This window comes from Chaetomium tenue (genome assembly GCF_020726465.1).
Source record: "Chaetomium tenue strain MPI-SDFR-AT-0079 chromosome Unknown F5144scaffold_3, whole genome shotgun sequence".
NCBI lineage: Eukaryota > Fungi > Ascomycota > Sordariomycetes > Sordariales > Chaetomiaceae > Chaetomium > Chaetomium tenue.
In genome coordinates this window covers 1,507,571-1,532,669 of record NW_027117331.1, presented here as the reverse complement: position 1 = coordinate 1,532,669, position 25,099 = coordinate 1,507,571, and the positions used below count along the sequence as shown (strand labels likewise).

At 55.8% G+C, this 25,099-nt stretch overlaps 4 protein-coding genes across 4 annotated transcripts; 2 read left to right on the top strand and 2 right to left on the bottom strand.

Annotated features, from left to right (window-relative positions):
• Positions 1 to 1,062: 1,062 nt before the first annotated feature.
• Positions 1,063 to 7,269, top strand: F5144DRAFT_591462 (ABC transporter type 1, transmembrane domain-containing protein; the record flags this gene model as incomplete). The annotated part of the gene is made up of 11 exons (XM_066790279.1): positions 1,063 to 1,395; positions 1,458 to 2,877; positions 2,941 to 3,376; positions 3,491 to 4,119; positions 4,176 to 4,262; positions 4,422 to 4,582; positions 4,638 to 4,741; positions 4,969 to 5,954; positions 6,066 to 6,134; positions 6,371 to 6,796; positions 6,941 to 7,269. The coding sequence occupies 11 exons, from the start codon at positions 1,063 to 1,065 to the stop codon at positions 7,267 to 7,269; spliced, it is 4,980 nt and encodes a 1,659-aa protein (XP_066644551.1).
• Positions 7,270 to 8,678: 1,409 nt separating this feature from the next.
• On the bottom strand, positions 8,679 to 9,434 carry F5144DRAFT_173104 (uncharacterized protein). Its single transcript, XM_066782638.1, has 2 exons — positions 9,177 to 9,434; positions 8,679 to 9,076 (listed from the first exon to the last, which is right to left on the bottom strand). The coding sequence occupies exon 2, from the start codon at positions 9,054 to 9,056 to the stop codon at positions 8,727 to 8,729; it is 330 nt and encodes a 109-aa protein (XP_066644550.1). The 5' UTR covers positions 9,057 to 9,076; positions 9,177 to 9,434; the 3' UTR covers positions 8,679 to 8,726.
• A 6,830-nt stretch (positions 9,435 to 16,264) lies between these two features.
• Positions 16,265 to 19,095, top strand: F5144DRAFT_645092 (uncharacterized protein; the record flags this gene model as incomplete). The annotated part of the gene is made up of 5 exons (XM_066792867.1): positions 16,265 to 16,375; positions 16,466 to 16,646; positions 16,706 to 17,128; positions 17,186 to 17,422; positions 17,476 to 19,095. 5 exons carry the CDS (start codon positions 16,265 to 16,267, stop codon positions 18,636 to 18,638), a joined length of 2,115 nt encoding a protein of 704 aa, XP_066644549.1. The 3' UTR covers positions 18,639 to 19,095.
• A 3,242-nt stretch (positions 19,096 to 22,337) lies between these two features.
• F5144DRAFT_508516 (uncharacterized protein) lies at positions 22,338 to 23,566 on the bottom strand (the record flags this gene model as incomplete). The annotated part of the gene is made up of 1 exon (XM_066786504.1): positions 22,338 to 23,566. A coding segment is annotated over exon 1 (936 nt), but the record flags the coding sequence as incomplete, so codon positions are not given.
• Between the last annotated feature and the right edge of the window lie 1,533 nt (positions 23,567 to 25,099).

Here is a 25,099-nt window from a genome sequence, read left to right as displayed (position 1 = left end):
TTGAAATCACTGGACACATCAAATTGCGGGTGGGGAGCCCATTCAAATCTGTTAACACCCTCTACCAATGCACGACTATACTGTGTAGGTGTCGTATCAAAGTATGGAATGGGTAATAACACACTGAGAAGAGGTTTACCAGAGGCAGCTATCAAGATTTCGGTCTCAATTTGTGAAGATTGGCTTGATAAGCGGGGAGATAAGAAGAGAATTGTCTTTCTTTCCAAAATTCTTTAGACTCTTCCATCTCTTCAACGCACCCTTGGTTGCCTAGCTCCTATCGGCTTGGCTGACCAAATCTCTTTAGTTACTCAGACAATGCAACACGCCGTCGTATCATGACACACGCCGAAAATAAAACCAAGGGTTCTACGTACTTCGTATCTTACAAAGCAACGAGGCAGGCGTTGTTGGCGTCAGTCCTCAGCGCCTGGCACGGTAAACGGGGCAGTTGGGTGTGCGGCCCGGTCGATGCATGGATCGACTTGTGGGGATGGGGGGTCCGAAGTCGGGTGGGGTAGCTGCACCAAGCCCGGTTTTGACGGTACCGGCTCTTGGCGGCGTTTACCGCCACGTTTTGCAGTGGTTGGAGCAACTTGTGAAGTCTCCCAGGCGCGCCAGGCTCGGTTCAGGCTGTTTTTTGGTGGAGCACCCGCTAACTGAAGCTGCATGCAGGCTGGGTGCCCCTGTCGACCAAACGCCCATACCCCCGGGCTGCTGACAATTGCACGACACCGACGGGGCAAAGTTGGAGCTCTCTTTTTTCTTTGAATGTTTCTCTTTCTCGGCGCGACTTCTTAAATCCGTAACCGCCGCGGGCTCTATTAGAGCAATTGAAACCAATGTGTTAACTTCGCATCCGAGCAATACGTAGCTCCGACCAGTGTATATCACTTGCTACTCCCGCCGATCGTTGTTGAGCAGCGGACGTCATACCAAGCCAAACGAACCGTCCAAGCTTCCCGTCTCGCCGCAAAGCGCTTCTCCGAACATCCACCGCCGGTATTCTTCTGACATGTCACTACTTCTGTACACCATCCCGAAGTCATGATATCTGCGCCAATGGGGCCGGCCGATTACAGCGATGGCCTGCAACAGGCGCAAAAGGTCATCTTCGAAACGGGGTCGTTTACCGGTTACCGCCATGCCGTGTCGGAACTCGGGAGCGGCTATCTGAGTGCCGCGCGCGTCTTTGCCCAGCCCTTGTGCGGAAACGAGGAGGGATGGGGCCCGATGAGCCCGTTTCGATATGACTTCACGCCGTGCTTTATCGACGTGTGGGTGGCTACGGTGGCCGCGTTTGGCATCTTCGTCGGCTCGATTGCCGTCTGGTGGCTGATTAAGAGGAAGCAACCGACACATGTGTCGAAGGACTGGCATTTTTGGACAAAGCAGGTGGGTGATGTCTTGCGGTCGTGGAAATGGTGATGATTATCATGTTCTGACTTGAAGTCCAGACGCTCCTCGGGCTTATCATCGCCAATGTCGCCGTCCAACTAGGCTTCCAAATCGCCAACTACCCGGATATCTGGTACGGCGACTTTAGGGTCTACACCACCGCTGCCACCGTCCTCTCCCTCTTCGTCATCTTTACGATCCAGTGGCTCGAGCACTCGCGACTCCGAAACGCAAACGGCGTTGTTCTGTTCTACTGGCTGTTCCTCCTGATCGCCCTTGCAGTCAAGCTTCGGTCCTTGATATCGCAGCAAATCTACGCCAAGAGCCTGCCATACTTTGTCACATACGCCGTAGGCTTCGGTCTTTCCGTGGCCGAGTTCTTCCTTGAGTGGCTATGGCCAAAGAAGAACAGCACGTACGAGGCGCTGGTCGACGAGGAGGAGGAGTGTCCCGCCGAGTACGCTACCGTCTTCTCCCTCCTCACTTTCTCGTGGATGACGCCCTTGATGAAGTACGGCTACTCCACGTTCCTGACGGAGGATGACCTCTGGGCGCTGTCAAAGGACGACACGACCAAGGCAACCGGCGATGCCTTCGACAACAGGTGGCAGCACGAACTGAAGCATCGGAAGAACCCTTCGCTTTGGCGAGCGCTTTTCGGTGCTTACGGCGGCCCTTACATGCTTGCCGCCGTTTTCAAAGTGGGAAACGATATTTCGCAGTTCATGCAGCCGCAGCTCCTGAGGTTCCTAATTACGTTTGTGACTTCCTACCGCAACGGGAACGAGCCCCAGCCCGTCGTTAAGGGCGCTGCTATCGCGCTCGCCATGTTTGCCGTTGCCGTTTTCCAGACAACTATGGTTCACCAGTACTTCCAGTTGTCCTTTGTCACCGGGATGAGGATCAAGGGTGGCCTGACTTCCTCCATCTACAAGAAGGCCCTGAAGCTTTCGAACGAAGGCCGGGCAGCCAAGTCTACTGGTGATATCGTCAACTACATGGCGGTCGATGCCCAGCGGCTGCAAGACCTTACTCAGTTTGCCCAACAGATGTGGTCAGCCCCCTTCCAAATCATTATTTGCATGGTTTCGCTCTACCACCTAGTCGGGTGGTCTATGTTGGCGGGCATTGGTGTCATGATCTTCATGATCCCCATCAACGGCATGATTGCTCGCATCATGAAGAACCTGCAGAAAAAGCAGATGAAGAACAAGGATGCCAGAAGCCGGCTGGTTGCCGAAATCATCAACAACATGAAGAGCATCAAGCTCTACGCCTGGGGCTCGGCTTTTATGAACAAGCTGAACTACATCAGGAACGACCAGGAGCTGAAAAACCTACGCAAGATTGGAGCTGGCCAGGCCTTCGCCAACTTTACCTGGTCTAGTACTCCGTTCTTGGTCTCCTGTTCCACTTTCGCCGTATTTGTGCTTACCGATGACCGTCCCCTGACGACCGACATTGTCTTCCCTGCCCTAGGTATGAGCCCTTCTTTACAAACCATTCTCCCACGATCTTCTGGCTAACCTTGGCTTCGCTCAGCTCTGTTCAACCTTCTCACCTTCCCCCTGGCGGTTCTCCCCATGGTGATCACCAGCTTCATCGAGGCTAGCGTTGCCGTTGGCCGCCTTACCTCATACCTAGTTGCCGAAGAAATCCAGCCCGAGGCTATTATCGCAAAGCCACCCGTTGAGATCTTGGGAGAGGAATCGGTCTTGATCCGCAACGGCTCCTTCTCTTGGAACCGCCACGAGGACAAGACCGTCCTAAAGGATATCAACTTCAGCGCCCACAAGGGTGATCTGTCCTGCATTGTCGGCATTGTCGGCGCAGGCAAGAGTTCTCTCCTCCAGAGTATCCTCGGTGATCTGTGGAAGATTAAGGGTGAGGTCGAGGTCCATGGAATGGTGGCCTACGTCAGCCAGTCGCCGTGGATCATGAACGCTACTGTCCGGGAGAACATTGTCTTTGGCTACCGGTATGACTCCAATTTCTACGAACAGACCGTAAAGGCTTGTGCCCTTCTGGATGACTTTGCCCAACTCCCTGACGGCGACGAGACGGTTGTCGGCGAGCGCGGTATCTCACTCAGCGGCGGTCAAAAGGCTCGCGTTGCTCTGGCGAGAGCCGTCTACGCGAGAGCCGACATCTATGTCATGGACGACTGCCTATCTGCCGTTGATTCCCACGTCGGACGCCACATTATCGACAACGTCCTCGGTCCCAAGGGCCTGCTCAGCTCCAAGACAAGAATCCTTGCTACGAACTCGATTCCTGTTCTTGTCGAGTCAGACTACATCTGCATGATCAAAGAAGGCGAAATTACCGAGAGGGGTACCTACCGCCAGCTCACGGCAATGAGAGGCGCCGTCTTCGATTTGATCAAGACTGCTGGGCAAAACGACTCGGGCTCGAGCTCTCCTGTTGCATCTCCTAGTGATAGCGACAGCGAGACCTCGACTGTCATCGAGGCAGGGTGCAGCAGCCAGGACAAGGAAGAGCTAGAGGAAGCTCAGGAAGGGCTAGGCGCATTACAGGCTATCAAGCCCGGTCCTGGCAGCTCCTCTTACCAAAAGCCGCGGACTGGCAGCATGGCTACCTTGAGGCGTGCGAGCGCCGCTAGTTTCAAGGGCCCCCGTGGCAAGCTTCATGACGAGGAAAATCCCAGCAAGACCAGACAGGCCAAGGAGCACCTGGAGCAAGGCAAGGTCAAGTGGTCAGGTATGTGACTAGGCGTTACCCGAGAGGCCAGCCCCCCGATGCTAACCCGACGCCAGTTTACGGTGAATACGCCAAGGCGAACAATCTCGCGGCCGTTGCTGTCTACCTCATTGCTCTCGTTGCTGCTCAAACGGCGCAGATCGGTAAGTCACCCACTCCTTCGCCTCGGTCATAGATCCCACTAGCATGTGTCCGTGGGGCTCATCACCTTGCCTCCATTTGCCTCCTTCTTCACCGCCTCTTTCAGTCACCATCATCGGCCTTGTTTGCTTTGTGACACGGATCGCTAACTCGGCACTTAGCCGGGAGCGTTTGGCTCAAGAACTGGGCCGACAGAAACACCGAGGCCGGCAGTAACCCCGAGGTCGGCAAGTACATCGGCATCTACTTCGTGTTCGGCGTCGGCGCTGCCGTCTTGACGGTTGTACAGACCCTCATTCTTTGGATTTTCTGCTCCATCGAGGTATGTCTGGCCAAACAAGCGGACCGGGTCTTGGGCTCACATGTGGTTCGCATAGGCATCCCGCAAGTTACACGAGAAAATGGCCACGGCCATCTTCAGATCGCCCATGTCCTTTTTTGACGTTACACCGGCTGGCCGCATTCTAAACCGGTTCTCGAGGTGCGTAACTGTGGCCCTACTCCAATAATTCTTTCTGTTTTCTTTTTCCCACGGGGTAGGACGGGCCAGCTGCTGTGAAAGGGGGCTTGAGCCAAGTGGCTCCAACGGTGCGGGAACGACCGGCGCCAGTGATGTCGTGCATCCGTGTCACGTAACGCCCATCGAACTCCCAATCCAGCACAGTGCAGGCAGCCTCAAACCTCCGCAGTTTACTGACTGTTTCACAGTGACATTTATCGTGTCGATGAGGTACTTGCCCGGACCTTCAACATGTTGTTCAACAACCTTGCCAGGTCGCTATTCACCCTTGTCGTTATCTCGGTCACAGTGCCTCCTTTTACCGCCTTCATCGTTCCGTTAGGTCTTATGTACATGTGGATTCAGCGGTACTACCTACGGTCATCCCGAGAGCTCAAGAGATTGGACAGCGTGAGCCGCAGCCCAATCTATGCTCACTTCCAGGAGTCCTTGGGCGGCATCTCCACCATCCGTGCATACCGCCAGCAGGACAGGTTTGAGCTCGAGAACGAGTGGCGGGTCGATGCCAACCTTCGTGCTTACTACCCTTCCATCAGCGCTAATCGATGGCTGGCGATACGGCTCGAGTTCATTGGTGCGATTGTCATCTTGGCTGCCGCTGGGCTCGCCGTCACTGCGGTGGCCAACGGCGTTGATCTCAGCCCCGGGATGGTCGGCTTGGCCCTCTCGTACGGCTTGCAAATCACCACGTCTCTCAACTGGATCGTCCGCCAAACGGTCGAGGTAGAGACCAACATCGTGTCCGTGGAGCGCGTGCTCGAGTACGCGCGGTTGCCGAGCGAGGCACCCGAGATCATCCACCGCAACCGGCCGGCGGTGAGCTGGCCGTCACGTGGTGAGGTTGAGTTCAACAACTACAGTGCGCGGTACCGCGAGGGCCTCGATCTTGTGCTCAAGAATATCAACCTAGATATCAAATCACACGAGAAGATTGGCGTTGTGGGACGCACGGGAGCCGGGAAATCCTCCCTGACCCTAGCCCTGTTCAGGATTATTGAGCCTGATACGGGCAATATCAGCCTTGATGGGCTCAACACTTCGACCATCGGCTTACTAGATCTTCGGAGGCGTCTCGCTATCATCCCGCAGGATGCGGCTCTCTTTGAGGGTACTGTTCGGGACAATCTGGACCCCGGACATGTCCATGATGACACGGAGCTTTGGAGCGTTCTCGGTATGTTCCCCCCGTTACACTTTCGACCGTAATCAGTCGACCCCTCCACCACAGTGTCCACATGGCCCTGCCGTTTATCGGATACACAAGACTAATCTCTGTTGCGCACAGAACACGCTCGGCTAAAAGACCACGTCGCCTCCATGGAGGGTGGGCTGGAGGCCAAGATCCACGAAGGAGGTAAGCAGTGCATATTTCCACGTGCTAGTCCCCATCTCGTCCCGTTCGTTTCGCGCTTTCTGTCGGCTTTCGCATGTGCCTGTCGTGTCATGTCGCGCCGGTTGCGTCAACGTGGACTGCTTGCTTTTCGGCAGCATCACGGCGCGACACGGCTAGTTGCATTACACCTTGACTGCGGAGCCTTTGATTCGAGTAGCCCTTGACCGCAACTACTCGGATTCGGACCACCAGGCCAGTGGGCGGAATGTCATATCATGGCTCGCACATGGGGGATGGGGTGGAAGTCGAGGTGCTCCGCGAACCGAGGCGCTGTTTCTGTCCTACCTCTTGCCTCGCCATGTGCACCACCGCACCCTCCCATCTAATTGGATGCGTGCCCGTACACAACGCAGGTCCTTGCAGGATCTCCGATGCCATGGGCATGGCCGCAACACTGGATAAGCCGGGTTCCGAACGTGGCCTGCCCCCCATCACACCATCCACCTCTATCCTGTGTGCTCTACCCGCTTACCGACATTGCCTGTCATCCGACCCAAATGGTCGCCGCCGCGGCACACAATCTGCCGGAACCAAGTGGTCCGTTGCTGTTCGGCCGGTGCCAGTCGGTGCAAACGAATGTCATTTCTCACACCCGGCAAGGTTCGGGATCGAGATGAGCGGCTGTGATGGAACCAAACCCTTCAGCAGACATGCATCACACCCCCCCCCCCCCCCCCCCCCCCGCATTACACCCGCACACCCCTTCCACCACGAATTACGATACAATACAACCCCAGATTACTAACCCTCCACCCTCACACACACAGGCTCCAACCTCTCACAAGGCCAACGCCAACTCGTCTCCCTCGCACGCGCGATGCTCACGCCCTCCAACATCCTCGTCCTCGACGAGGCCACGGCCGCCGTCGACGTGCAGACCGACGCCATGCTGCAGACCACGCTGCGCGGGCCGCTGTTCGCCAACCGCACCATCGTCACCGTCGCCCACCGCATCAACACCATCCTCGACAGCGACCGCGTCGTGGTGCTGGATAAGGGCGAGGTGGCCGAGTTTGATACACCCGCCGAGTTGATTAAGAGGAGGGGGTTGTTTTATGGGCTGGTGAAGGAGGCGGGGTTGTTGGAGGAGGAGTGAGTGAGTGGGTTGGGTTTGGAGAAAGGAGGGGGGGGGGGGTGTAAAAATGGATTGGATTGCGTTGGGGTCTGAAAATAATGAAAAAAGAAAGGACAAAAGGGAAAGGACGGAATGGGTGTTGTCATCATTATCATGCTGGCCCTGTCTGTGCTGGTGTGTGTGTAGTATAGCTACTGCTACAAAACAAATGGTGTGTAATGTACATATGGGAGCGGTAATGTTCCGCGCGAGATCAGAATGCATGGAGTTGAGAGTGTTTTGTGCTTTCCGTGTTGAGAATGTCTGCACGACGCACAGGCATAAAGCAGTTGGTGGTTTCGTGCTGTTGGTGTTGGTGTTGGTGGTGATGTTGGTTCGCCTGCTTGCATTGCATCACCTGGCTAGAATCCTTTATCTTCACCGCCACTCTCCTTTTCTCCTGTCGATGCCCTCGGTGTCGCCTCGTGGCTGTCTTCCTGTCGGTCTGTCGCCGCTGCAGTGGGATGTGTGTGGGGGGGAGAAGGTATCACCAACAGGACCTGCGGGCCGGTCTGGCTGGATGAGAAAGCTAGGCTAGGCTAAGCTAAGCTAAACTAAGGTTATCGAAGTGGGAGGGTGGGTTGGGGGATGGATGGCGGGATGGGTGGATGGAAGGATGGATTCGATGTATGAAGGATGGAGAGATGGATGTATGAATTGAAGTTGGAATTGGAGGAAATGAAACAAAACATGGCAGCTAGCTCGAGGAGGCAAAGCAGACAACCCGGGTGGAGAGGCAGGCAAGAAAAGATAAGAAGCTCGCTCGTCGCCATCAACAGATAGTTACCACACTTACACCCAACACAGCGCAATGCAACACAGCACAGCAGCACGCATGGCCAGCCAGCCGTTCAATCCCAGGTCTGTGTGGTTGGACCGTGACCAACCGCGTGACCGAATCTTCATGTCGTGTCAGCCCGAGTCATGCCAGCCACACACACACACACATCGGCAGTTGAGTTTTGCTTGGGTTGTGTGTGTATGTGTTTGGGCTGTGTGTCTGGGCTGTGTGTCTCGCATCGGTACGGCGGGGTGAGACATGTTGTTGTTCAGAGACCAGACAAAAAAGCCCTTCGAACATGTATGTGATGTGATGATGTGCGTATATGGTTCTGTGGCTGGCTGGCTGGCGGGGGATGGAACTCTAGATCATGCAGGCTGCCGCGGGTCGGCTGGGAAGGGGAGGCGTTGCGGTCGTGATGAAGTTATTTGAGTTGGTGGTGGTGGTGTGCTACAGTTGCCTTGTTTGGAATTACCTTGTTGGTGATGCCGGACGGATGGCGCCCAGGAGGGAAAGGGATTGCCATCCTGGAAGGGATATTTCCGAATGGGGGATGTCGGGTTGCGGCTCAGCGAAATGGTTTAGTATGGAAAGGGTGTGGTCTGGTCGCCTTTGCATGATCCGTCCACAAGGACACCACAGGATGGGTGAGACAGGACTAGATATGAAGAGGATTAAGAGATGAAGAACGAGATTGTCCCAAAAAAGCTCGCGGAGAGTCTGCTCCGGGTGGTATGGTCTTACTGTTGTGACCTGGCGTGGCTGATAAGAAGGGCCTAAACATCTCCATGCTTTTGCTTCGCTGGGCCCTGAACCCCCTCCTGCCCTTGCTTCTCAGTCCCACTCTGGGTACCGTTCCCTTCCATATCCCCGTAGCCCGCGCCTCACGGCCCCAGGGTGTCAGAACCAGGACCAGAAACAGGGGAACGGAGCGGGGGCCAGGGTCGTGTAACCCGTCCATTTGTCCAGACATATTAATTGTCCGCATTACACGCTTGATGACGGCGTCTGCGTGGACGAACACAGCTTAGTCGGCTTATGCTTGGGACTCGGGAAATATGGGAGAGAAACGTGTGGTTCGGTAATGGTGAGGTCGAAGGGGTCGTACCCTATGCAGTTGAGGAAAAGGAGGGTGGGACAAAAAAGACGTTGGGAGGTCTGAGACTGAGATCCTGCGGTCTGTTCGCTGAGTTACACCGGCGCAAGCCATTGCCGCGGTCGAGGGGTTACGCAAGGGCAGCCCCGTGGTACACGTGGTGATCGCAATGCCTAAAATGCAGATTCAGGCGGTGAGAATGACGATGAGGGAACCCTGTAGGCAAGATCCAAACCTCCGCGATATTAGCATGAAACCAACGCGCAAAATGCTGTGCTGGGACTCAACGATGGCACATCACCCGCGGAGACCGACGGCAGCGGAGCAACCGTGGTTCATCCACGGCCCCCTTTCCCCTGAATAACGAGTTTCTGGCTCAGCGAAGCGAGGTGCAGGCCTGGCTGTGTCCGCTGTTGTGAACACTGTGATGAAGCTTGTCAGGCACCGGAACGGAAAGTCCCAACAAGATCAGGGCGGCATGACAAGGATGGCGAGGCAGCGGCACAGCTTCCTGGAAGGGGGGTGGTCTCCGCATATCCAAGGCGATAAAGTTGCCAATAAGACTCAGTGTGGGTCCAATGCCGCAGGTGGGAGAGAGCATGTGAGCGGGCCCAGACCCTGGAAGACTCGCACATCTAATCTACGCATGTACATAACATATTGTGGATAGCCGGTCGATCTGCTGCTCTTGGGCTCGGGCCAACTTTGGTAGTTAACGCCGCGTGGGTTGTCTCAGTCGGTTGGTAAACCGTCAACGTCTGCTAGCGAAGCCAGAGAGACCAAGACGCCGATCCGGATACCCTGCAGTGAGACCCGGCGCGCCGCCTTGGCTACGGCATTGAGAAGACGTGTTGGTGCTCTGGGCGGCTTGGGGTGACAGGGTGGGCGTGGATGACGCCTCCATTGCTTCGGGTTGGCGATGCGCCCCGAAATGCAAGGGAATCTAAAAGGGGCTTAGGGCGGGGAGACATGATGTTGTGCCACCTCAAGTTGCGCGCGTTCAGCTTGGTGGCTGCCGCCCGCCGAGCCCCCCCCCCCCCCTTCCATCGTTAACTACTGTATAGTTAGCGTTGATCCGGCAGGCTTTGGGTTTGAGACAAGCGGAGCCCAGCCTTGTGGGACGGAAATGCGGGTTGTGGAGAGACGACTTTGGCAGTTGGCTCGGGGTCCAGCGCGGGATCTAAGACAGAACGAGTCGCGGCTCACTGGTTCTCACTGAACCCCGTTGTCGTCGAGGTCGGCGACCATGGGGCAAACATGCTCTTCGCCCCGAGTTCTCACCGACACCCAAACCGATGATTCCAGGCGCAAACATGGTGTACCTTGACACTTGGCACTTGTGTGGTGTCGAGTACGGACTTTCCCATAGGCCATGTCCTAGTCACTCACTTCGGACACGGGGATTTGTGCAACGGCACGGCGAAAGATGCTAAGGAAGCTCCTATTATTACGGGGGTTTTCGGAATACTTGACTGATTCTGGAGAGGTCATGGTAACTCGGCGCGGGGATGACGACGGTTCTGGCATCGGGTCCGTCCCTAGAGAGAGATTATTAGCGACCTGACGCGGATCGTGCTGTATGTACCCTCGGCCCTCTTCCTGCATCATGGCCTCTACCATGAATGGATACCGTCAGTCCTGGAAGATGGGAATGGATGGAAGAAGTTGCGTCACCCCCCTCCCTCGTCTTGGTGAGATCGCGAAATGGTGACGGTGCTACGTCAGTACTTGTACAATCCAATCTGGATGCCAGGCGAGGGCAAATGCCGAAGGTCCCGGGAGGACGGTTGTCATTTTCCTTCTTTTCGACCAAGATAAGCTCGCGGCAACCCGCCCAGTCGCTGATGGCGTGCATGTCGCCGAGGTCCTTGCAAGCCGTCCGGACCAACTCCAAAACCGACCACTCGGGTCAGGTGCTCCAGGTCGGGTCAATGATGAATTGGGTGTCTTTCCCGCCAACACGTCGGTCGACCTTTGCATTTTTGTATTTTTGCCTTTTTGCATTTCTGGACGGGGGGCCGAGACCATCGTCATCCCGGCTTCCTTTCTCATTTTGTCGCTTTAGGAATGCAAAAGAATCTGGGGTATTTATGTTGGAAAGAAAAGAGGAAGAGTTTTAATCGCGATGATGGGGGATTTTCTTTCTATCACATCATCTATTGTCTTGAGTTAGCGTGCGGATGCCGCGGGTGCGGGACTGGCAAGGCAGCTAAAGGGCCGTTCCGAACCTGGTGCCGTATCGATTTGGGCAAATGTGATGGAAAATGAGATGTTGTGGATAACTACCTAACCCAAACCAACAGTTATCCGTTCATGCCGTTATCTACGGTGCCCGGCATCTCGAGAGACCGACCGCAGATCGAGCCAGGGTAAGAAATCGTAGCCCCACCACGATTGTATTTAGTATGTTCAGCACAGCCAGGAGTGAGGTCCCTACATGCGCACAGTTCTCCCCGACATTTTTCTGCCGTGGTTTCGCCGTCTTTCCGCCGCGGCTTTCTCGAGTGTGTTGTTCCATATAATTGGCTCTAAATGTTCATTTTTGTTCTATTTGCTGCGTATTCGTATGTGACTCGAGGTCGGCCGCTGTTTAGCCATTCCGACATGCAGGATGCGAGGTACCTCGGTATGCAAAAGATAAGATATGTCACGTACCTTCCCTTACAACCCAACCAAGAGTTAGTTGGCCTACCTGACATGGAAGGTACGAAGGTACTCGGTCATTTTCACACTAGGTCGTTTCTGTCAAAATCACCAACGGAGGAAAGCGTGCCCGCCCGAGACATTCCGACGGTCTATTCATCCGTCTTATTGGCGGGCAGCTAAATGGTGGATTCAGACCAGCATCTGGCGGTTGCTTCTTTAGGTCATTCCGCTTCACCATATTGCATCCCAGGGTTACACTACCTCTTTTTTTCGGCGCTCAGGTACCTGTCGGGGGCATTATCAGCAATCAAAAAATAGCCCATTGGTCGTTTGCAGTCATGGGGAGTGAGATTGACCTCGTTTCCTATTGCCCAATCTGCGAATTTGGGCGACTCTGGGCTTTCTCCGGGTACGGTACGCGCCCCATTTTTCTACCTCCGTCCCCCCGCCATGTCGCATCGAGGCCCAAAAAGACTCTCGAGGCCGAGGATGCTCGTTGGTATTGGTTATTCGAGAATGCATGGAACACAGTGGGTAACATGGATTAACTACAAGTTTCGACGCAATGCTTGCGAGCTGCCTCTCGCCGCGTTCAATCGGGAACGATCCGGGCCATCGGGCGCTTCTGCAGCCGAGGTGACGATGACCCGAGCTTGCAGTTTGTTGGCTATGCCATGCATGCAGAGCAGAGGTCTCTCGAAGTTCTTGCTCAGCTCATGCAGGGATTCCGATCGATGGCTGGCCCCCGCTGCGCATCAGTGGGGAGTGGGGTTTCGTATTGGAGAATACATACAAGGGTACGGGAGGGAGATCTCTTGGACCGATGAAACCACAAAGTCCACTTGCCCGCCCATTTCCCAACCTCACGACTGGCGAACGGATTTTCCCGTGAATTCAGGATAGGCGGGGATGGGGTAGATGGCTTCGGGGGGAGCACGTTTCTTGGCGCGCACGTTGCTGGATGATTCATTGAAACTAGAGTAAACGGTTCTCCTCTGGCCGTTCCAATTCTCGATGGCGGTACGATTTTGCAGAATGGCGGCCGACCACCACGACGGCGGCTAGGTAACCTCGAACTCTCGAAAGCTCTGCGCGTTGGCCTCCCGAATGTACCTATATATGTACCTATGTACGACATTGCATTCTGGGCCAAGTGGGATGTGGGCGCACGAAAAGGAAAGCGCAGACAAGGATCACCACTCCTGTTGGTTCCTTCTGCTGCTCGCATGTTGCTCGCCTGCTGTTCGCCCGCCTGCTGCTCGAGGCCTGATCGAGATTATTCCGGCAGCAGCCGGCATGCATGCAGCGTCCCGGTACTTTCGAGTTATTCGAGTCATTCGAGTTGTTCGGGTTGGGGAGAAAGATAGGCTCAACTGGGCAGCATCGGCAAATATTGGCCGCTTGTCGTCATCGCCCCCTGCCATCGCCCAGCTTGCCGGCTTCGTCCTCGTCGTCGCCGTTATCAACGTTGTGGAATGTTTCGCTTGCTGTCTTGGTTCATGTCAAACTCGGGCCCAATTCGGGAATAACTGTTTGATTGACTGGGAGGGGAGACGTCATCTTGTGCTCTTGAAACTAGCCAAGACGGTGGCGGCGGTATAGCTATTGATTGCGCCCGGTGATCCAGCCTCGCTCAGATGGCGATAATGTTCATTCATGGCTGGCAGTGTTCGTTTGTAGGTACCTTATGCATGTAATTACCAGGAACCGCCAGCACTGGAAATTTCTAAGCCAGGCGACGAATACCGTGCCAAGACCTGGGGGTCCCATCGCACCCAAAACTAACTGATTAAGTGGGGCAATGATCTGAACCCAAGCTCCGGTCGATCTTTCTTTAGTTTCCATCCACGATGGATCCAGCACCAAGCTTTTTTTCAGGGACTTCGTTAAACCTACCCCAGTTCCCGAAACGTCCTCTTATTTCTTCTTTTCTCCGCGGGGAGAAAAGGGACGTCCCTTTCCAGAAGCCCCGCGTCGCGTTGCAATTATGGCGCCATTCGAGACAGTCAATCCTGTCTTGTCAATCCTGTTCCTGTCAATCCGGGCGATTAATAATTCAATTGCTGCTCTCAGGCGGTCTGCATCACTCCCCATTCATTGTCACTGACAGACTGGTTTTGCCATCACTTGGCTGTCGAGACGGAGCGGTGCAACATTGACTAACCTCTATCCTTGATAAGCCCGAACGATCCCCGATGGGAAAAAGAAGGTAGTAACCGAGCGCAGGCAGATAACCGAGACATGGTGCAGAACGAGGACGATATGGCGAGAGCCCTGTCCTCCCATTCCCTGCCCTGCCCTGTCCTGCCCTGTCCTGCCCTGTCCTGCAGGGTGGTGACGGCCGTCTTGTCCCCCCCAGCTCCAACGGGCTCCGTTTTGGCACAAAAACGCCCAGTCCACTCTCTCGCCTCCACCCACGGCGGCTGCGGTTATGTACCTGCGACTACACAGGGTACATACAGTGCGAGCTGCTCGCCAACGCCTCTCATGCTTGCCGTTCCGCAAGCCTTGCTTGTTCTGCCAGCCCGACGGAGGTACTGGCCAGTCTTGGGTTGGCCTGCGTCCAATGTGGCGCCTCGTTCGGTGTTGTGTCTCCATCTCGACGGCAGAAATAACCAAACACAGTAGACATGCACGGGCATAGGCATGAAGCTCGATTACACAGCATATGAGCAGCTGTGCGACGACATGCTGAAGGTCGGGAAAAAAGGAAACGAAGTTCGCTCATTTGTCTTCGTATATTTCCTCGTCTCGCGCCTTGCTCCTGTCGCCTTCTCTCTCTGCCTCTAAACTCCATCCAGCGTCTCGAACAATCGCCAAGCTCTCTCGTTCTCGTTCTACCTCCCTCTTTGACATATGAACCGTCACATCACGCTAGTTTAGTCCGGCTACCGTCCCGTGTCTCGGAGCACATCTTCATCTGCACCCGGTCAATCGTTGTCTTGGCTTCCAACCAGACTCAACCGGGCCTAGATACAACTCCCCCAGAGTCAGTTTCAGACTGAGCAAAGCCTACACTTCCCCTATAAGTCGACAATTGAGCTCGGACGTTTAAGAACCAGTCAGAATCGACGGAGACGGCGCCGAACATACATAGACCAAACCCAACGACGTTCTCGTTGCTACCGTGGAGTCGTCCTATTTTCCCAGTTAACTAGCAACCAAGGCCTGGGCGGTTGACAAGAGCCCGGCTCCCCGACAAGCTCAAGTCGGTCCCAGACCATCTCCACTTCAACTGCGCTCTCCCGTGGCCCCCGAGACCTCGATTGAAGAGGGGTGGTCACGACCTGTTCTGTATTTCCGGTACTTACTTACTCACCTTGCCTGCTGAGATACCTTCTCCCAGGACCAGCGGCCTTCCTCCACAGTAAACTCTCCTCGCCCGTTGGCCCCCGCTATTCCTTGACCTTGTCACCCCAGAGGTGACCCTGTCAGCCACCTCTCACCTGTGATCCTTGCGCCCAAGGATCCTGGCCATTGACCAAGTCAGCTTCAAGCAGGCCCGGTCCTTTGGCTCCTTCAAAGGTAGGGGGCGCCCTCCACAACAAGAAACCACATCCACACACCAACCCATCACACCACACACAAGAACCCACTCGCCTACTACCCCAGGACGGCACAGCTGGAAAGGGACCTACTATTCCCACGCTGCTATTTCTCCAGTGGTCAGTTGCCCCCCCCCCCCTGTTTCACAGCCGCACGAACAGACAAAGAAGTCTAACTGCAGGGTCCCGCCCCCCCCAGGCCATACTATCTCCAAATCTGATATCACTGTTTGAGACTGGCACCCTTACGTCTCCACCGTCTTGATAAGCAGCAAGCGCCTCCAGTACCGACATCTGACAGCCACTGTCAGCTCCCTTTGTTGTCCAGTGTCCCGCCGGCCCACTTCATCTGGCACCATCAGCGAGCCCGGCTACTTCCGCCCGTAAAGTAACGTTGTTGACTCCCTTCGGGTTTTTGGGCCGCGATCCTGTGGCTCGTCAAGATCCGTTCGACCATTGCGGCCTTCTGCCATTGGGCTACCTCAAGGGATAACGGCTGCCATCCTTCTCGCAGTCTTGTCCCAGAGACACACAGATAGATCTACGGAGTCCAACGAATTCAAGGCCGAAGCAATTTTGACTCTTGTCTACAATCTCAAAGTCCCGGAATAGCAAGGCCTGTGTGCCTGCTTTCCGAACCTACCCCCCTGACCGAGCTCATCAACGAGGACCCACCACGGTAGCCCCCGTGTCTCATAAGCCCACGCCTCGATTCGACCCGGTTCCACTCAGCCTGTGGCAACAAGATATATCTGCAGGTCCTCTCGCGTGTTTGCCCGGCAGAGCGCATCATCCTCGCTCCTCGACGCACAGAGTCCCTTTGAACGTTGACACTTGATGCAACCTCTCACTGCTGCCTTACTCGTGCCGCCCCCTTTATACGCCACGAAGCCCGACCCAGCCGCCACCATGGTCACTGCCCACAGTGACTGCTGCAATGCCTGCTCTCGGCCCTGGGATGGAAGCCGGCCCGTCCTGGACGACGCTCGAAATGCGGAAGCAAGGAACTCTCCGCCTCTGGTACGCGCTCCCACCCACCCCCGGCCCTCCTAGCTCGCTAAATCCGGGGCAACTGGGCATGCCTCGGACACAAGACTAACCACGACGCAGACTGTTGCTAGGGCACTACGGGAGCATTGCAATATTCCCTTCGACAGCTTCTTCCTTGCCACACACCTTGGGCATGGCAATTTTGCCTATTTCTCTGGCCCCGGCCCCATTTCGGAAGAAAACATCTGCAAGATGTTCCTAAGGGACAAGTACCTCCAGTTCCAAGAGCGGGCGTCATCAAGTAAGTTCGAAGGAAAGGATGCTACATTCTACCCCAGCAGTTGCTGACTGCGAACCTAGGAGACGGCGTACAGGAAGGGTATGAGGACGAATATCGGTGTTATTCTACTCGCAGCTCGGCTCTCTTCGACGACCGCTGGCCGGTCGAACCTAGCCGCAGAAAACGGGCGAGAAGGCAGGCCCCAATGCGCCGTGAACCAGACGACGACGCACCGCCCGTCATTACCAGCTCGAGAAAAACGCTTCTGATTGGCGACTCGGCGTCCGTGATGGAATTTTACGACCGCGGCTTCAAGGCCATCCAGCAAACCGCCTGCAAAGAGATCGCCAAAGCCTTCATCAAGATTCTCTGTCCCAAAAAGCAGCGCAGGAACGCGTACGTGGGGGGCGAAAAGACGGCCCCGGACTGGTGGCCTCTGCGGTACGGCCCGGGCGATAAGGACAAGGTCCGGCACGTCGAGCCTGACCATATGTGGAAGATTGGTGGGTGTTTGTTTTATCGGAGCCGGCTCTTGTGACTTGGGGCTGACTATGAAATAGAACGCGTTTACATCTTGAAGTACATACTGAGGATGGTCGTCCAACCCGAGGCCCGGTCAGCCAGCGTCCAGGCGCTGGGCGTACTCACCATGGATAAGTTCGAAGCCGCGGCCATGGATTCGCTCTCGTCCTGGTTTGTGGATCCTCATAGGCCCAGGAATGCAAAGAAGAAGCCCATCTTGAAGGAGATCTTCCGGGTTGCCAAGATGGAGGAGAGGTACCGGAAGAACGAGATCGGTGGGTTACCGTCGCCCGATCCTGCTCGGAAGTTGTATTGTGCTGACCTCGAGCCACAGATGCCACCACACAGATTATCGTCACGGCCGATGACATGGTCATGAATCACTGCTTCGACCCGGAGGAGGAAATGGCCGACGACCTGGCAGAGTCGGCCGCTATGGAAGCCGAGCGTTGCCGTCTAGACTCGCTCTTGACTCGCGTCTCACCGACCCGAAGTACCGCCGTGCCGGTGCTCCCGTCAATGTTGTCCACGAGCCCATCGGTTCAAACACTGACCACCCAGTTCCAAGCCACGCCGTTTCTCCACGAGCTGCCGATCCGCGCCCAGACGTACAGCGCGCCCGCTATGCTCCCCACCGGGCTCACCGCAGATCAGTATCCGTACACCGATGCCCACAGCTTGGCTGCCACCCATCCTGCGGCCTCTATGCAAATGAACCCCATGATCACCGGCAGCCCGCACCACCATCCCCAGAGCCCCCACAACCCACAGCACGACACGAGCCGGCGCTCCTCCCTCTTCGTACCCACCACTGAGTTCAACAGCCCCTCCCCGTCGGCCATCTACCATCACGCGAACCCGTGGCCCCAATCGCCCCAAACCCCGGGGCATGCCACGCCCAGCACGACCGGTGCATCCTCCCCGGATACGTCCTCCCCTCTATTTGCGTATGCGCACGCGCACGGTCTCCCGAGCCACCACCATCAACCGCCACCACCGCAGCAACATCATCACCACAGCCACGTTCAACAGCAGCAGCCACAGCAGCAGCAACACATCCAACAGCATCAACAACATCGACAACAACAACAACAACAACAGCAGCAGCAGCAGGTCACCAGTGTCCCGGCGCTTCCCCGGCCGATGCCCCTGGTGCAGATGGCACACCAGCAACACCAGCAGCACCAGCAGCACCAGCAGCACCAGCAACACCAGCAACACCAGCAGCACCCGCACACCAGCACATACAGCACCAACAACTACTACACCACCGCTGTGCCCCACGGGTTCGAGGCCCTCCCCGAAATGCCTCTGCCACCACAGCCCCAGCAGCATCATCACCATGGCCTGCCTACCATTTACCATCACCACCACCAACATCATATCCAGCAACAGCAGCAGCAGCAGCAATCGGTGATGGGCCAGAGCCAGGGTCAGCTTCAGGCTCACCGGGCCCTAGCAACGGCCGATATGGGCGCGGTGCAGGCTTAGTGTCTGCTTGCCCGCTTGCCTGCCTGTCTGCCTGCCTGCCTACCTTATGATCGGTTCGGTGTTCTGGTTCATTTTTTGGCTATAAACGTGTTACATGCTGTATGGCTTCCTTCTGTTTTACTACATCGCTCTGTCGTCGCTGTTTTCTGTTTTCTCATCTGGGCGGGTGGCAAGGCTGTGATAAAACGGTTGAGGGTGGAGGTGGTGTCACTGGGTGGGCTGCAAGACTGGATACGGATATGCCCTGGTGTTTTTGTCAGGCTCGGAGGGTCGCGTCGCTGGGTTTCTCTGTTATCGGTCTGTCTTATTTTTGGTGAGAGGAGGGGGTAATATTGGGGATTGATTGGCTGGACTGATTTTCACTTGGACGACGACTCTGGAAGCTCTTTTCTTTTCTCCTTGGTTGCGTTTGTGTTCATTTTCGTTCAATAACATAGTAAACTATCTACTCAGACTGGCATGGAATCACAGAACATACAACTCCCACAATTAACACCTGGGCTGTAAACCTCGTCTTGAATCTTGTGCTATCAAAGGGTGTCTGTCTTCGTGGTCATCCTTCCCATCTCCAGCTTCACACTAGGGTCCACTCCTACTTGCTCGACAGAATTCCACGCGTTCTGGAAGCCCTTCGATGTCGTAAGATTTGGTCCCTAATTCCCGCCTTGTCGAATATCACGTCTCCATGCCAAAGCCACCTCGTGCCCAAATCTCGTGCCCAAATATAGGAAGGGCGCCACGCCACAGTGGAAGTCCATGCCCCGATGAGATTCGCACTCAGCAGCAACACCTCACACACATACACCACACCCTACCCCCTTGTGTGTTGACATTACCCACACACGCTGCCCCAGCATCAAACACGCTCAATTCAGGGTTTCTAAAATAGACACCGCAGAGGAATCGCCAAATTAGATGACACACAGCACATGGAAGGAGGGAAGGGGGCTATCACCCGAGCAAGGGGGAGGGGCGGGGGAGGGTAAAAGACCGCCGACGTGTAACATGTCATTTCAACAATCTCAGCAACATGCCATGTCATGTCGTCAACATCAGCCAGCCAAGCGAAATAATGCGGGATTTTACACCATTTTTCTTTTGTTCGTGCTGCAGAATATTGACAGTCCTTTTCAAGGGTGTGTGGGCGGCGAATGTGACGAGGCTTGCCTTGGTGTGTTTGGGGTTTTTCGGTTTTCTTTGTCCTCATGCTGGCCGTGCAGCGTTAGCGAAAAAGGGGGAGGCGCTGCCGGCTGTCGGCGATAGGCTGCTGCTGGCCTGGGCTGGTGATCGATCACATTGCGTCCGCAGGCAGACTCCCATGTCCGTGTCGTTTTTTGGGGGGGAGGGGGTGGGGAGGGGGAAGGGGGGGGTTTGTTTTGCTCATCTGATTGAGGAGGACCGTACATACATTTTGCTCGTCTCGTCTTGGTTGCCCAGTTGGGAAGTTGGGGAGGTCAATCTCGCGTCGTATCGTATTCGGGGATCGGGTGTTGTGTGTTGTTGCCTCGGTAGGCTGTGTCGATGGTAGTCGGTCCTCCTCCCCTTTCCTCTTCCTCTATCCACACCCGTCCTCCGTTTTGTGCTCCCCGAGCTGTGGCGACGGTCAGTTCGGGCAGTAGCTTGCTCCCTCGGGCCGAAACCAACGGGGGGTATCGATCTACGTGCGCAATGACTTGCATATTGGTATCGACCGCGGGGGCGCGTGGGGAGGGAGAGGGGCTAAGGTATGTGTCGGCGAGCAAACAGAGGTGCTGGCAGACCGGCGTCGGCGGAGGTTGATGTGGAAATCGCACCAGTTGTGCAGATTCGCAAATCTTTTTCCGTTTCCTCTGCCCTTGCCTGGCCACGCGGTGGAGTGAATCTGCGCGAGGAGTGTCAGGTGGCGTCCATCTCCCCTCGGCTTCCTCACTACCCGGGAGGTCTACAGACAAACCCGCAGCGTGGATGAGATGCTCCGGTGGTGAGGGCAGCGGCGGCGTCGGCAGGCCACCCCCTCGCCGCCCCGCCCTCCTAGACCCCCGTATCATGTCATGTACCTAGGGACGCCACGCCAATCGCGGGCCCCCGGACCAGCTCGGTTTTCGTTGGCATGCACGTACTGCATGCATATGCGCATCGCTGGGTCCGCTCCGATGCGATGGGCCGTCAAGCCATCGTCAACGCCAGGCTTGGCGTGCGTTCTGCAACGAAAACAGAACGCGAGATGGGGGGTTTTCTCCTCCTGGGAGGGGAAGGTGCGGTGTTCGGGGCCGGCCCGGGCGGATCACTTGCCCTGCGAGGGGCGGCCTGTGGGATTTACGATGGGGAAGAGACATGGGTTGGAACGGGTGAGTGCAGGAGGCTACGGCAGCTGAGGAAGCTAAGGGGCCTGGTGCATCTGCACTGTGCTGCTGGTGTATCGTTTTCTCTGTATGTATCTTGTTTGTATCCGGTCCGTAACGGTGGTGATGGCACGAAACGGTGGGCTAGGTTGGTGTTGTACTGGGTAGATCTCATGGCACATCGTATCCTGCCCGTTTGTCCTTCCCAAGGCATCTTGAAGATGATGCAACGTGGCAAGCCCGGCTCTGTCCTCCACAAGATCCTGCGCCCTTCGAGTCACTTTACACCACCTGGTGGCTGGCACCGGCTTTTTTTGTTGGCAACAATGTTTCTCTAGTAGAGATTTGGTCATGTGTCTGCGAGACGCCACCTGCCGTGGATGCGGCGATGCCGCGGGGAGCGCGCTCCGGAGCCTTTCGGACCCCGACTCGAGCAGCGACTGGTCCTGAGCATACCACCGGCAGCTAAGCAGGGGTTGGCGGAATGGGTTACTTCATTACTTGTGTGGTATTTGTGACCACGGGTCCCTCGAGCTCCCCCGGAGACAAACCCCGTTACATGAGTTGGTAGTTACATGTAGGCCCACAGATATCGGGTATCTCGAGTCACGGTCGCTGTGGGATCCCGCAGATATAGTGAATCTGTAATTGAGCAGTGCACCCGTTTGTCGTTCGGTTTGATGCCCCCGTTCAACCAGGGTAGATGAACCTTGAAAATTCCAAATAGCCCGAAATCTAAGGCTGGGCTTTGTGTGTTGTGGTTATAAAACCGCCTCGTTTGTCAAGGTGGTAAATACCCAGCTTATCCTATTGTTTTCGATTGCGGTAATGCCGGAAAGTTGCGAGAATCGCCGGCCATTGCCCTCAAAGCTAACGGGAGGACGTTAGTTGAGGACGTTAGTGGTAAAGATGTTGGAACTAGAAGCAGCACCGCGAGCCGAGCTTGGCCTAGGGGCCTAGATCGAGTGCCAGAATAGAGTACGTCTGATCCCAGACATGTTCTCGGAGGCTCAGGGAATCGTATCCCTTGCTAGTTAGCGCTGGCGGTAGCTCTCGCGTGCTGGTGCCCCGATGAGAGCTTAGGCGTGTTGATGATGTATGGCAAGGCAACAACCATGCCTCAATCCCCATTTCTCGAAGGGTTCGCATCCCCGGGCTCATTTTCAGGCCCGCTCTCGCTCCTGTTGTCCCCTTCCTCCTCTTCAACATCATTCTCCTCCTCCTCCTCTTCATCCTCTCCCTCTTCATCTTCAGACTCATCCCCCCAATCACCTTCCCCATCCTCCTCCTCCTCCTCTTCCTCGTCACTACTCTCCTCCCCCCTCTTCCTCTTCCCCCTCCCCCCACCACCACGCCCATTACCATCCCCCTCCCCCTCCCCCTTCCTCACAAACACAAAACTCCTCGCCGCCCTCTCCTCCCCCCTCCACGCCCCCACCGCCACCCCCCCCTTCCGATTCCTCACCACCCCCAACGTGCGGGCATGCTCATAGCCCGGATACACCCCCGCCACAAACCGGAAACTGCGCTCCACCTGCAGGCCGGCGTGGCGGGCGAGGTCGCGCACGTTCCACAGGGTGTAGGGCTCGCCCTCGAACAGGGTGACGACGATGGTGCCGCCGGGGGCGAGGGATGGCTGCGCGCGCCGGAAGAAGTCGACGAGGAGTTCTTGGTTGTGGCGGACTTGCCGGTTGACGTCGGTGGATTTGCCGCCGGTGTGCGGGAAGTTGAAGATGATGCGCTTGATGGTGCCGGTGGGGGTTGGGGTGGCGGTGGTGGTGCGGGTGTGGAGGTTGTTGGGGTTGTTGGGGTTGGGGTTGGGTTTGGAGGGGGGGGGCTTGGTGGTGAAGGCGGGGAGTTTGCGCGCGTCGATGCCGTAGAGGAGGCGGTTGTTGGGTTGGGAGGGGTCTTCGATTACGGAGATGTTGGCTGGGACGTGGGGGTATTTGGCCGAGAGCTCGGCGAGGTCTTTTTCGAGGACGGTGGCGGTGACGTTGGTGCAGTGGTGGTGGGTTATGAGGGAGGCGGCGAACGAGAGGTCGCCTTCGCCGATGAGGAGGATGGAGTCGGAGGGGGAGAAGGGGATGGTTGGTTTTTGGTTTTGTTGCTGAGGGCCATTGCTGGGTTTGTTGGTAGTGGTGGTGTTGCCCGACTTCTGCTTCTTTGCTGCTGGATGTCCAGACCCAGGCTTCTTTGATGCGGGCGCCGACTTGGATCCAGGCACCGTCTTTTCTGTCTTTTTCGTCTTATCCGTCTTTTTTTGCTGCTTGACGGCCTTCACGGCGTTCTGCAGCAAACCGCGGCCTTTGGCCATGGCCAATCATCCAACTACTCCAAGATCGTTGCTGTCGATGAATAAAAAATAAAAACTGGGCCGGGAGCGAGGTCGGAGGACTCGGCTCGGGCGGCGACGGCAGTGTTCGTAGTGGTCGGGATCGGTTCGGGATAGACCAAGGTCAGCTCCGGACGGCCGGAAATTCGGAAATTGGCCGCGAAAAAAAGAGAGAAAAAAGATGACTTGCCGTTTGCTCGGCCCCAGCCGCCACTGACTTGCGTGGTTGGCTGTGGGGGAGCTTGATTCAGGACTGCCCGGGATTGGTATTGGATGGTAGATGCCAAGGCGGCTCCGGAGTTAAAGCTGTGGGTTCCCAATGCCTGTTTGAGATGCGGCCAGTCACGAGAGAGGACAACACAGCAGCAACAGCAAAGCAATACAAGGTGAAGAAATCAACGACTGCCAGCCTGGCATCGAGGGGTTTAACGAGCAGATGGTAGGCTTGCGGTGCTCATCACAGACACCGCCAACGCCTGCTATATTTTACGGTTGTTCAGGTCTTGTAAAATCTTGCTTGTCAAACTGGAAGCTAATTGACTGCTTCCTTACAAGTTTTGCAACCTCTAAGTTATCTATCCGACGTTGAATAGGCAGGTACCCGTATGTGCACGACATTCAGTTCCATACCCCGGATTCGTCGGCTTTAGTTCGTCCTGCCCATCTTCCGTCACGGCGATGCGGGTTAATGCAATTGGGAGTGGTAAGTCAGGAACAGGTATCTTAAGCAGGGAGAACGAACGCAGGGTCGAGCCCAGCGCTCAGATTGCATCGAGATGAGGAATCCAGCCTGCACATTCGTATATAATTCTGTATGATGCCGAGTATTCATCGCCGCTAGTAGTAAAAGCACATGCGATAGTTATTCCGATGCTGTGCCTGATGGAACGTAGCCTTGGCTTGGGGGGCTTGAGGAGGCACAAACATGAATCCGGCAATGGAAGGTGCTGGGCCAGCGCCACATGTGGCTGGGTCTACCAGGGAGGGCATTTGGCTGAAGAACAGAACGAAAAGAACAATAGCCAGCCAGCCACCCGATGCACAGACAATGCTATAACATCATCGGAACAATAAGATAGACTAGTACATTTTACCCAATTGATAATGCCACTTTCTGCCCATACATGACCGTAATTCCAACATTCAAGATCAAAAAACCAGCCACGAAAAAAAGGACGACTTTGCTCCTGTCCAGATTTGGAAGGAGTCCACGGGCTGTGATTGGCTTATGACTCGGTTAAGCCTCAGTGGGGCCAGGCTGGTGCCATGGGCGTGCCAGGGTAGGTTTAGGTAACGGGGGGCCCGGTTGGTCTGGCTGATCCGCCCGGCTGCCAGTGTGGAAAACCAGCGCCAGCCAGAGCAGTCGTCTCTTATTGTCAAGTCCTTCAGCACGGCGCACAATACACATACAATAAAGCGATGCTGCAAGCGAGGAACAACAATTGCTGAGGGCCATCTCATTTAAAGGTCCTCTGGTATATTGTGTCTATCTGTTCCATCTACTCACTTAATCGTCGTCGGTCTTGTTGATCAACCTCTTCCGACTACTTTCTTTCTTCGCTTTTTTTGCATTCGATGCAGAAGTCGTCATCGACGTCGTCTTCTGGCTCCCGGCCATACGTCTGCATCTTCTTCTCCCTCTTTCTCCATACCCCCTCTCTCCTCTATCGAGGTCTTCGTCGAATTCCCATCATTCATTCACGTCTGCATTGCCTCGACTTACCATCACCCGCTCCTCCCGTGAGCACATCTTGGCATTCGACGTCCATCCTTCAAGACGCCACGCCTCACCTGCTGTTTGATCGCAG

Bases quoted from the DNA above. Each gene is read 5' to 3' on its own strand.
- F5144DRAFT_173104 (XM_066782638.1), bottom strand. From the start codon at position 9,056: ATGCGGACAATTAATATGTCTGGACAAATGGACGGGTTACACGACCCT.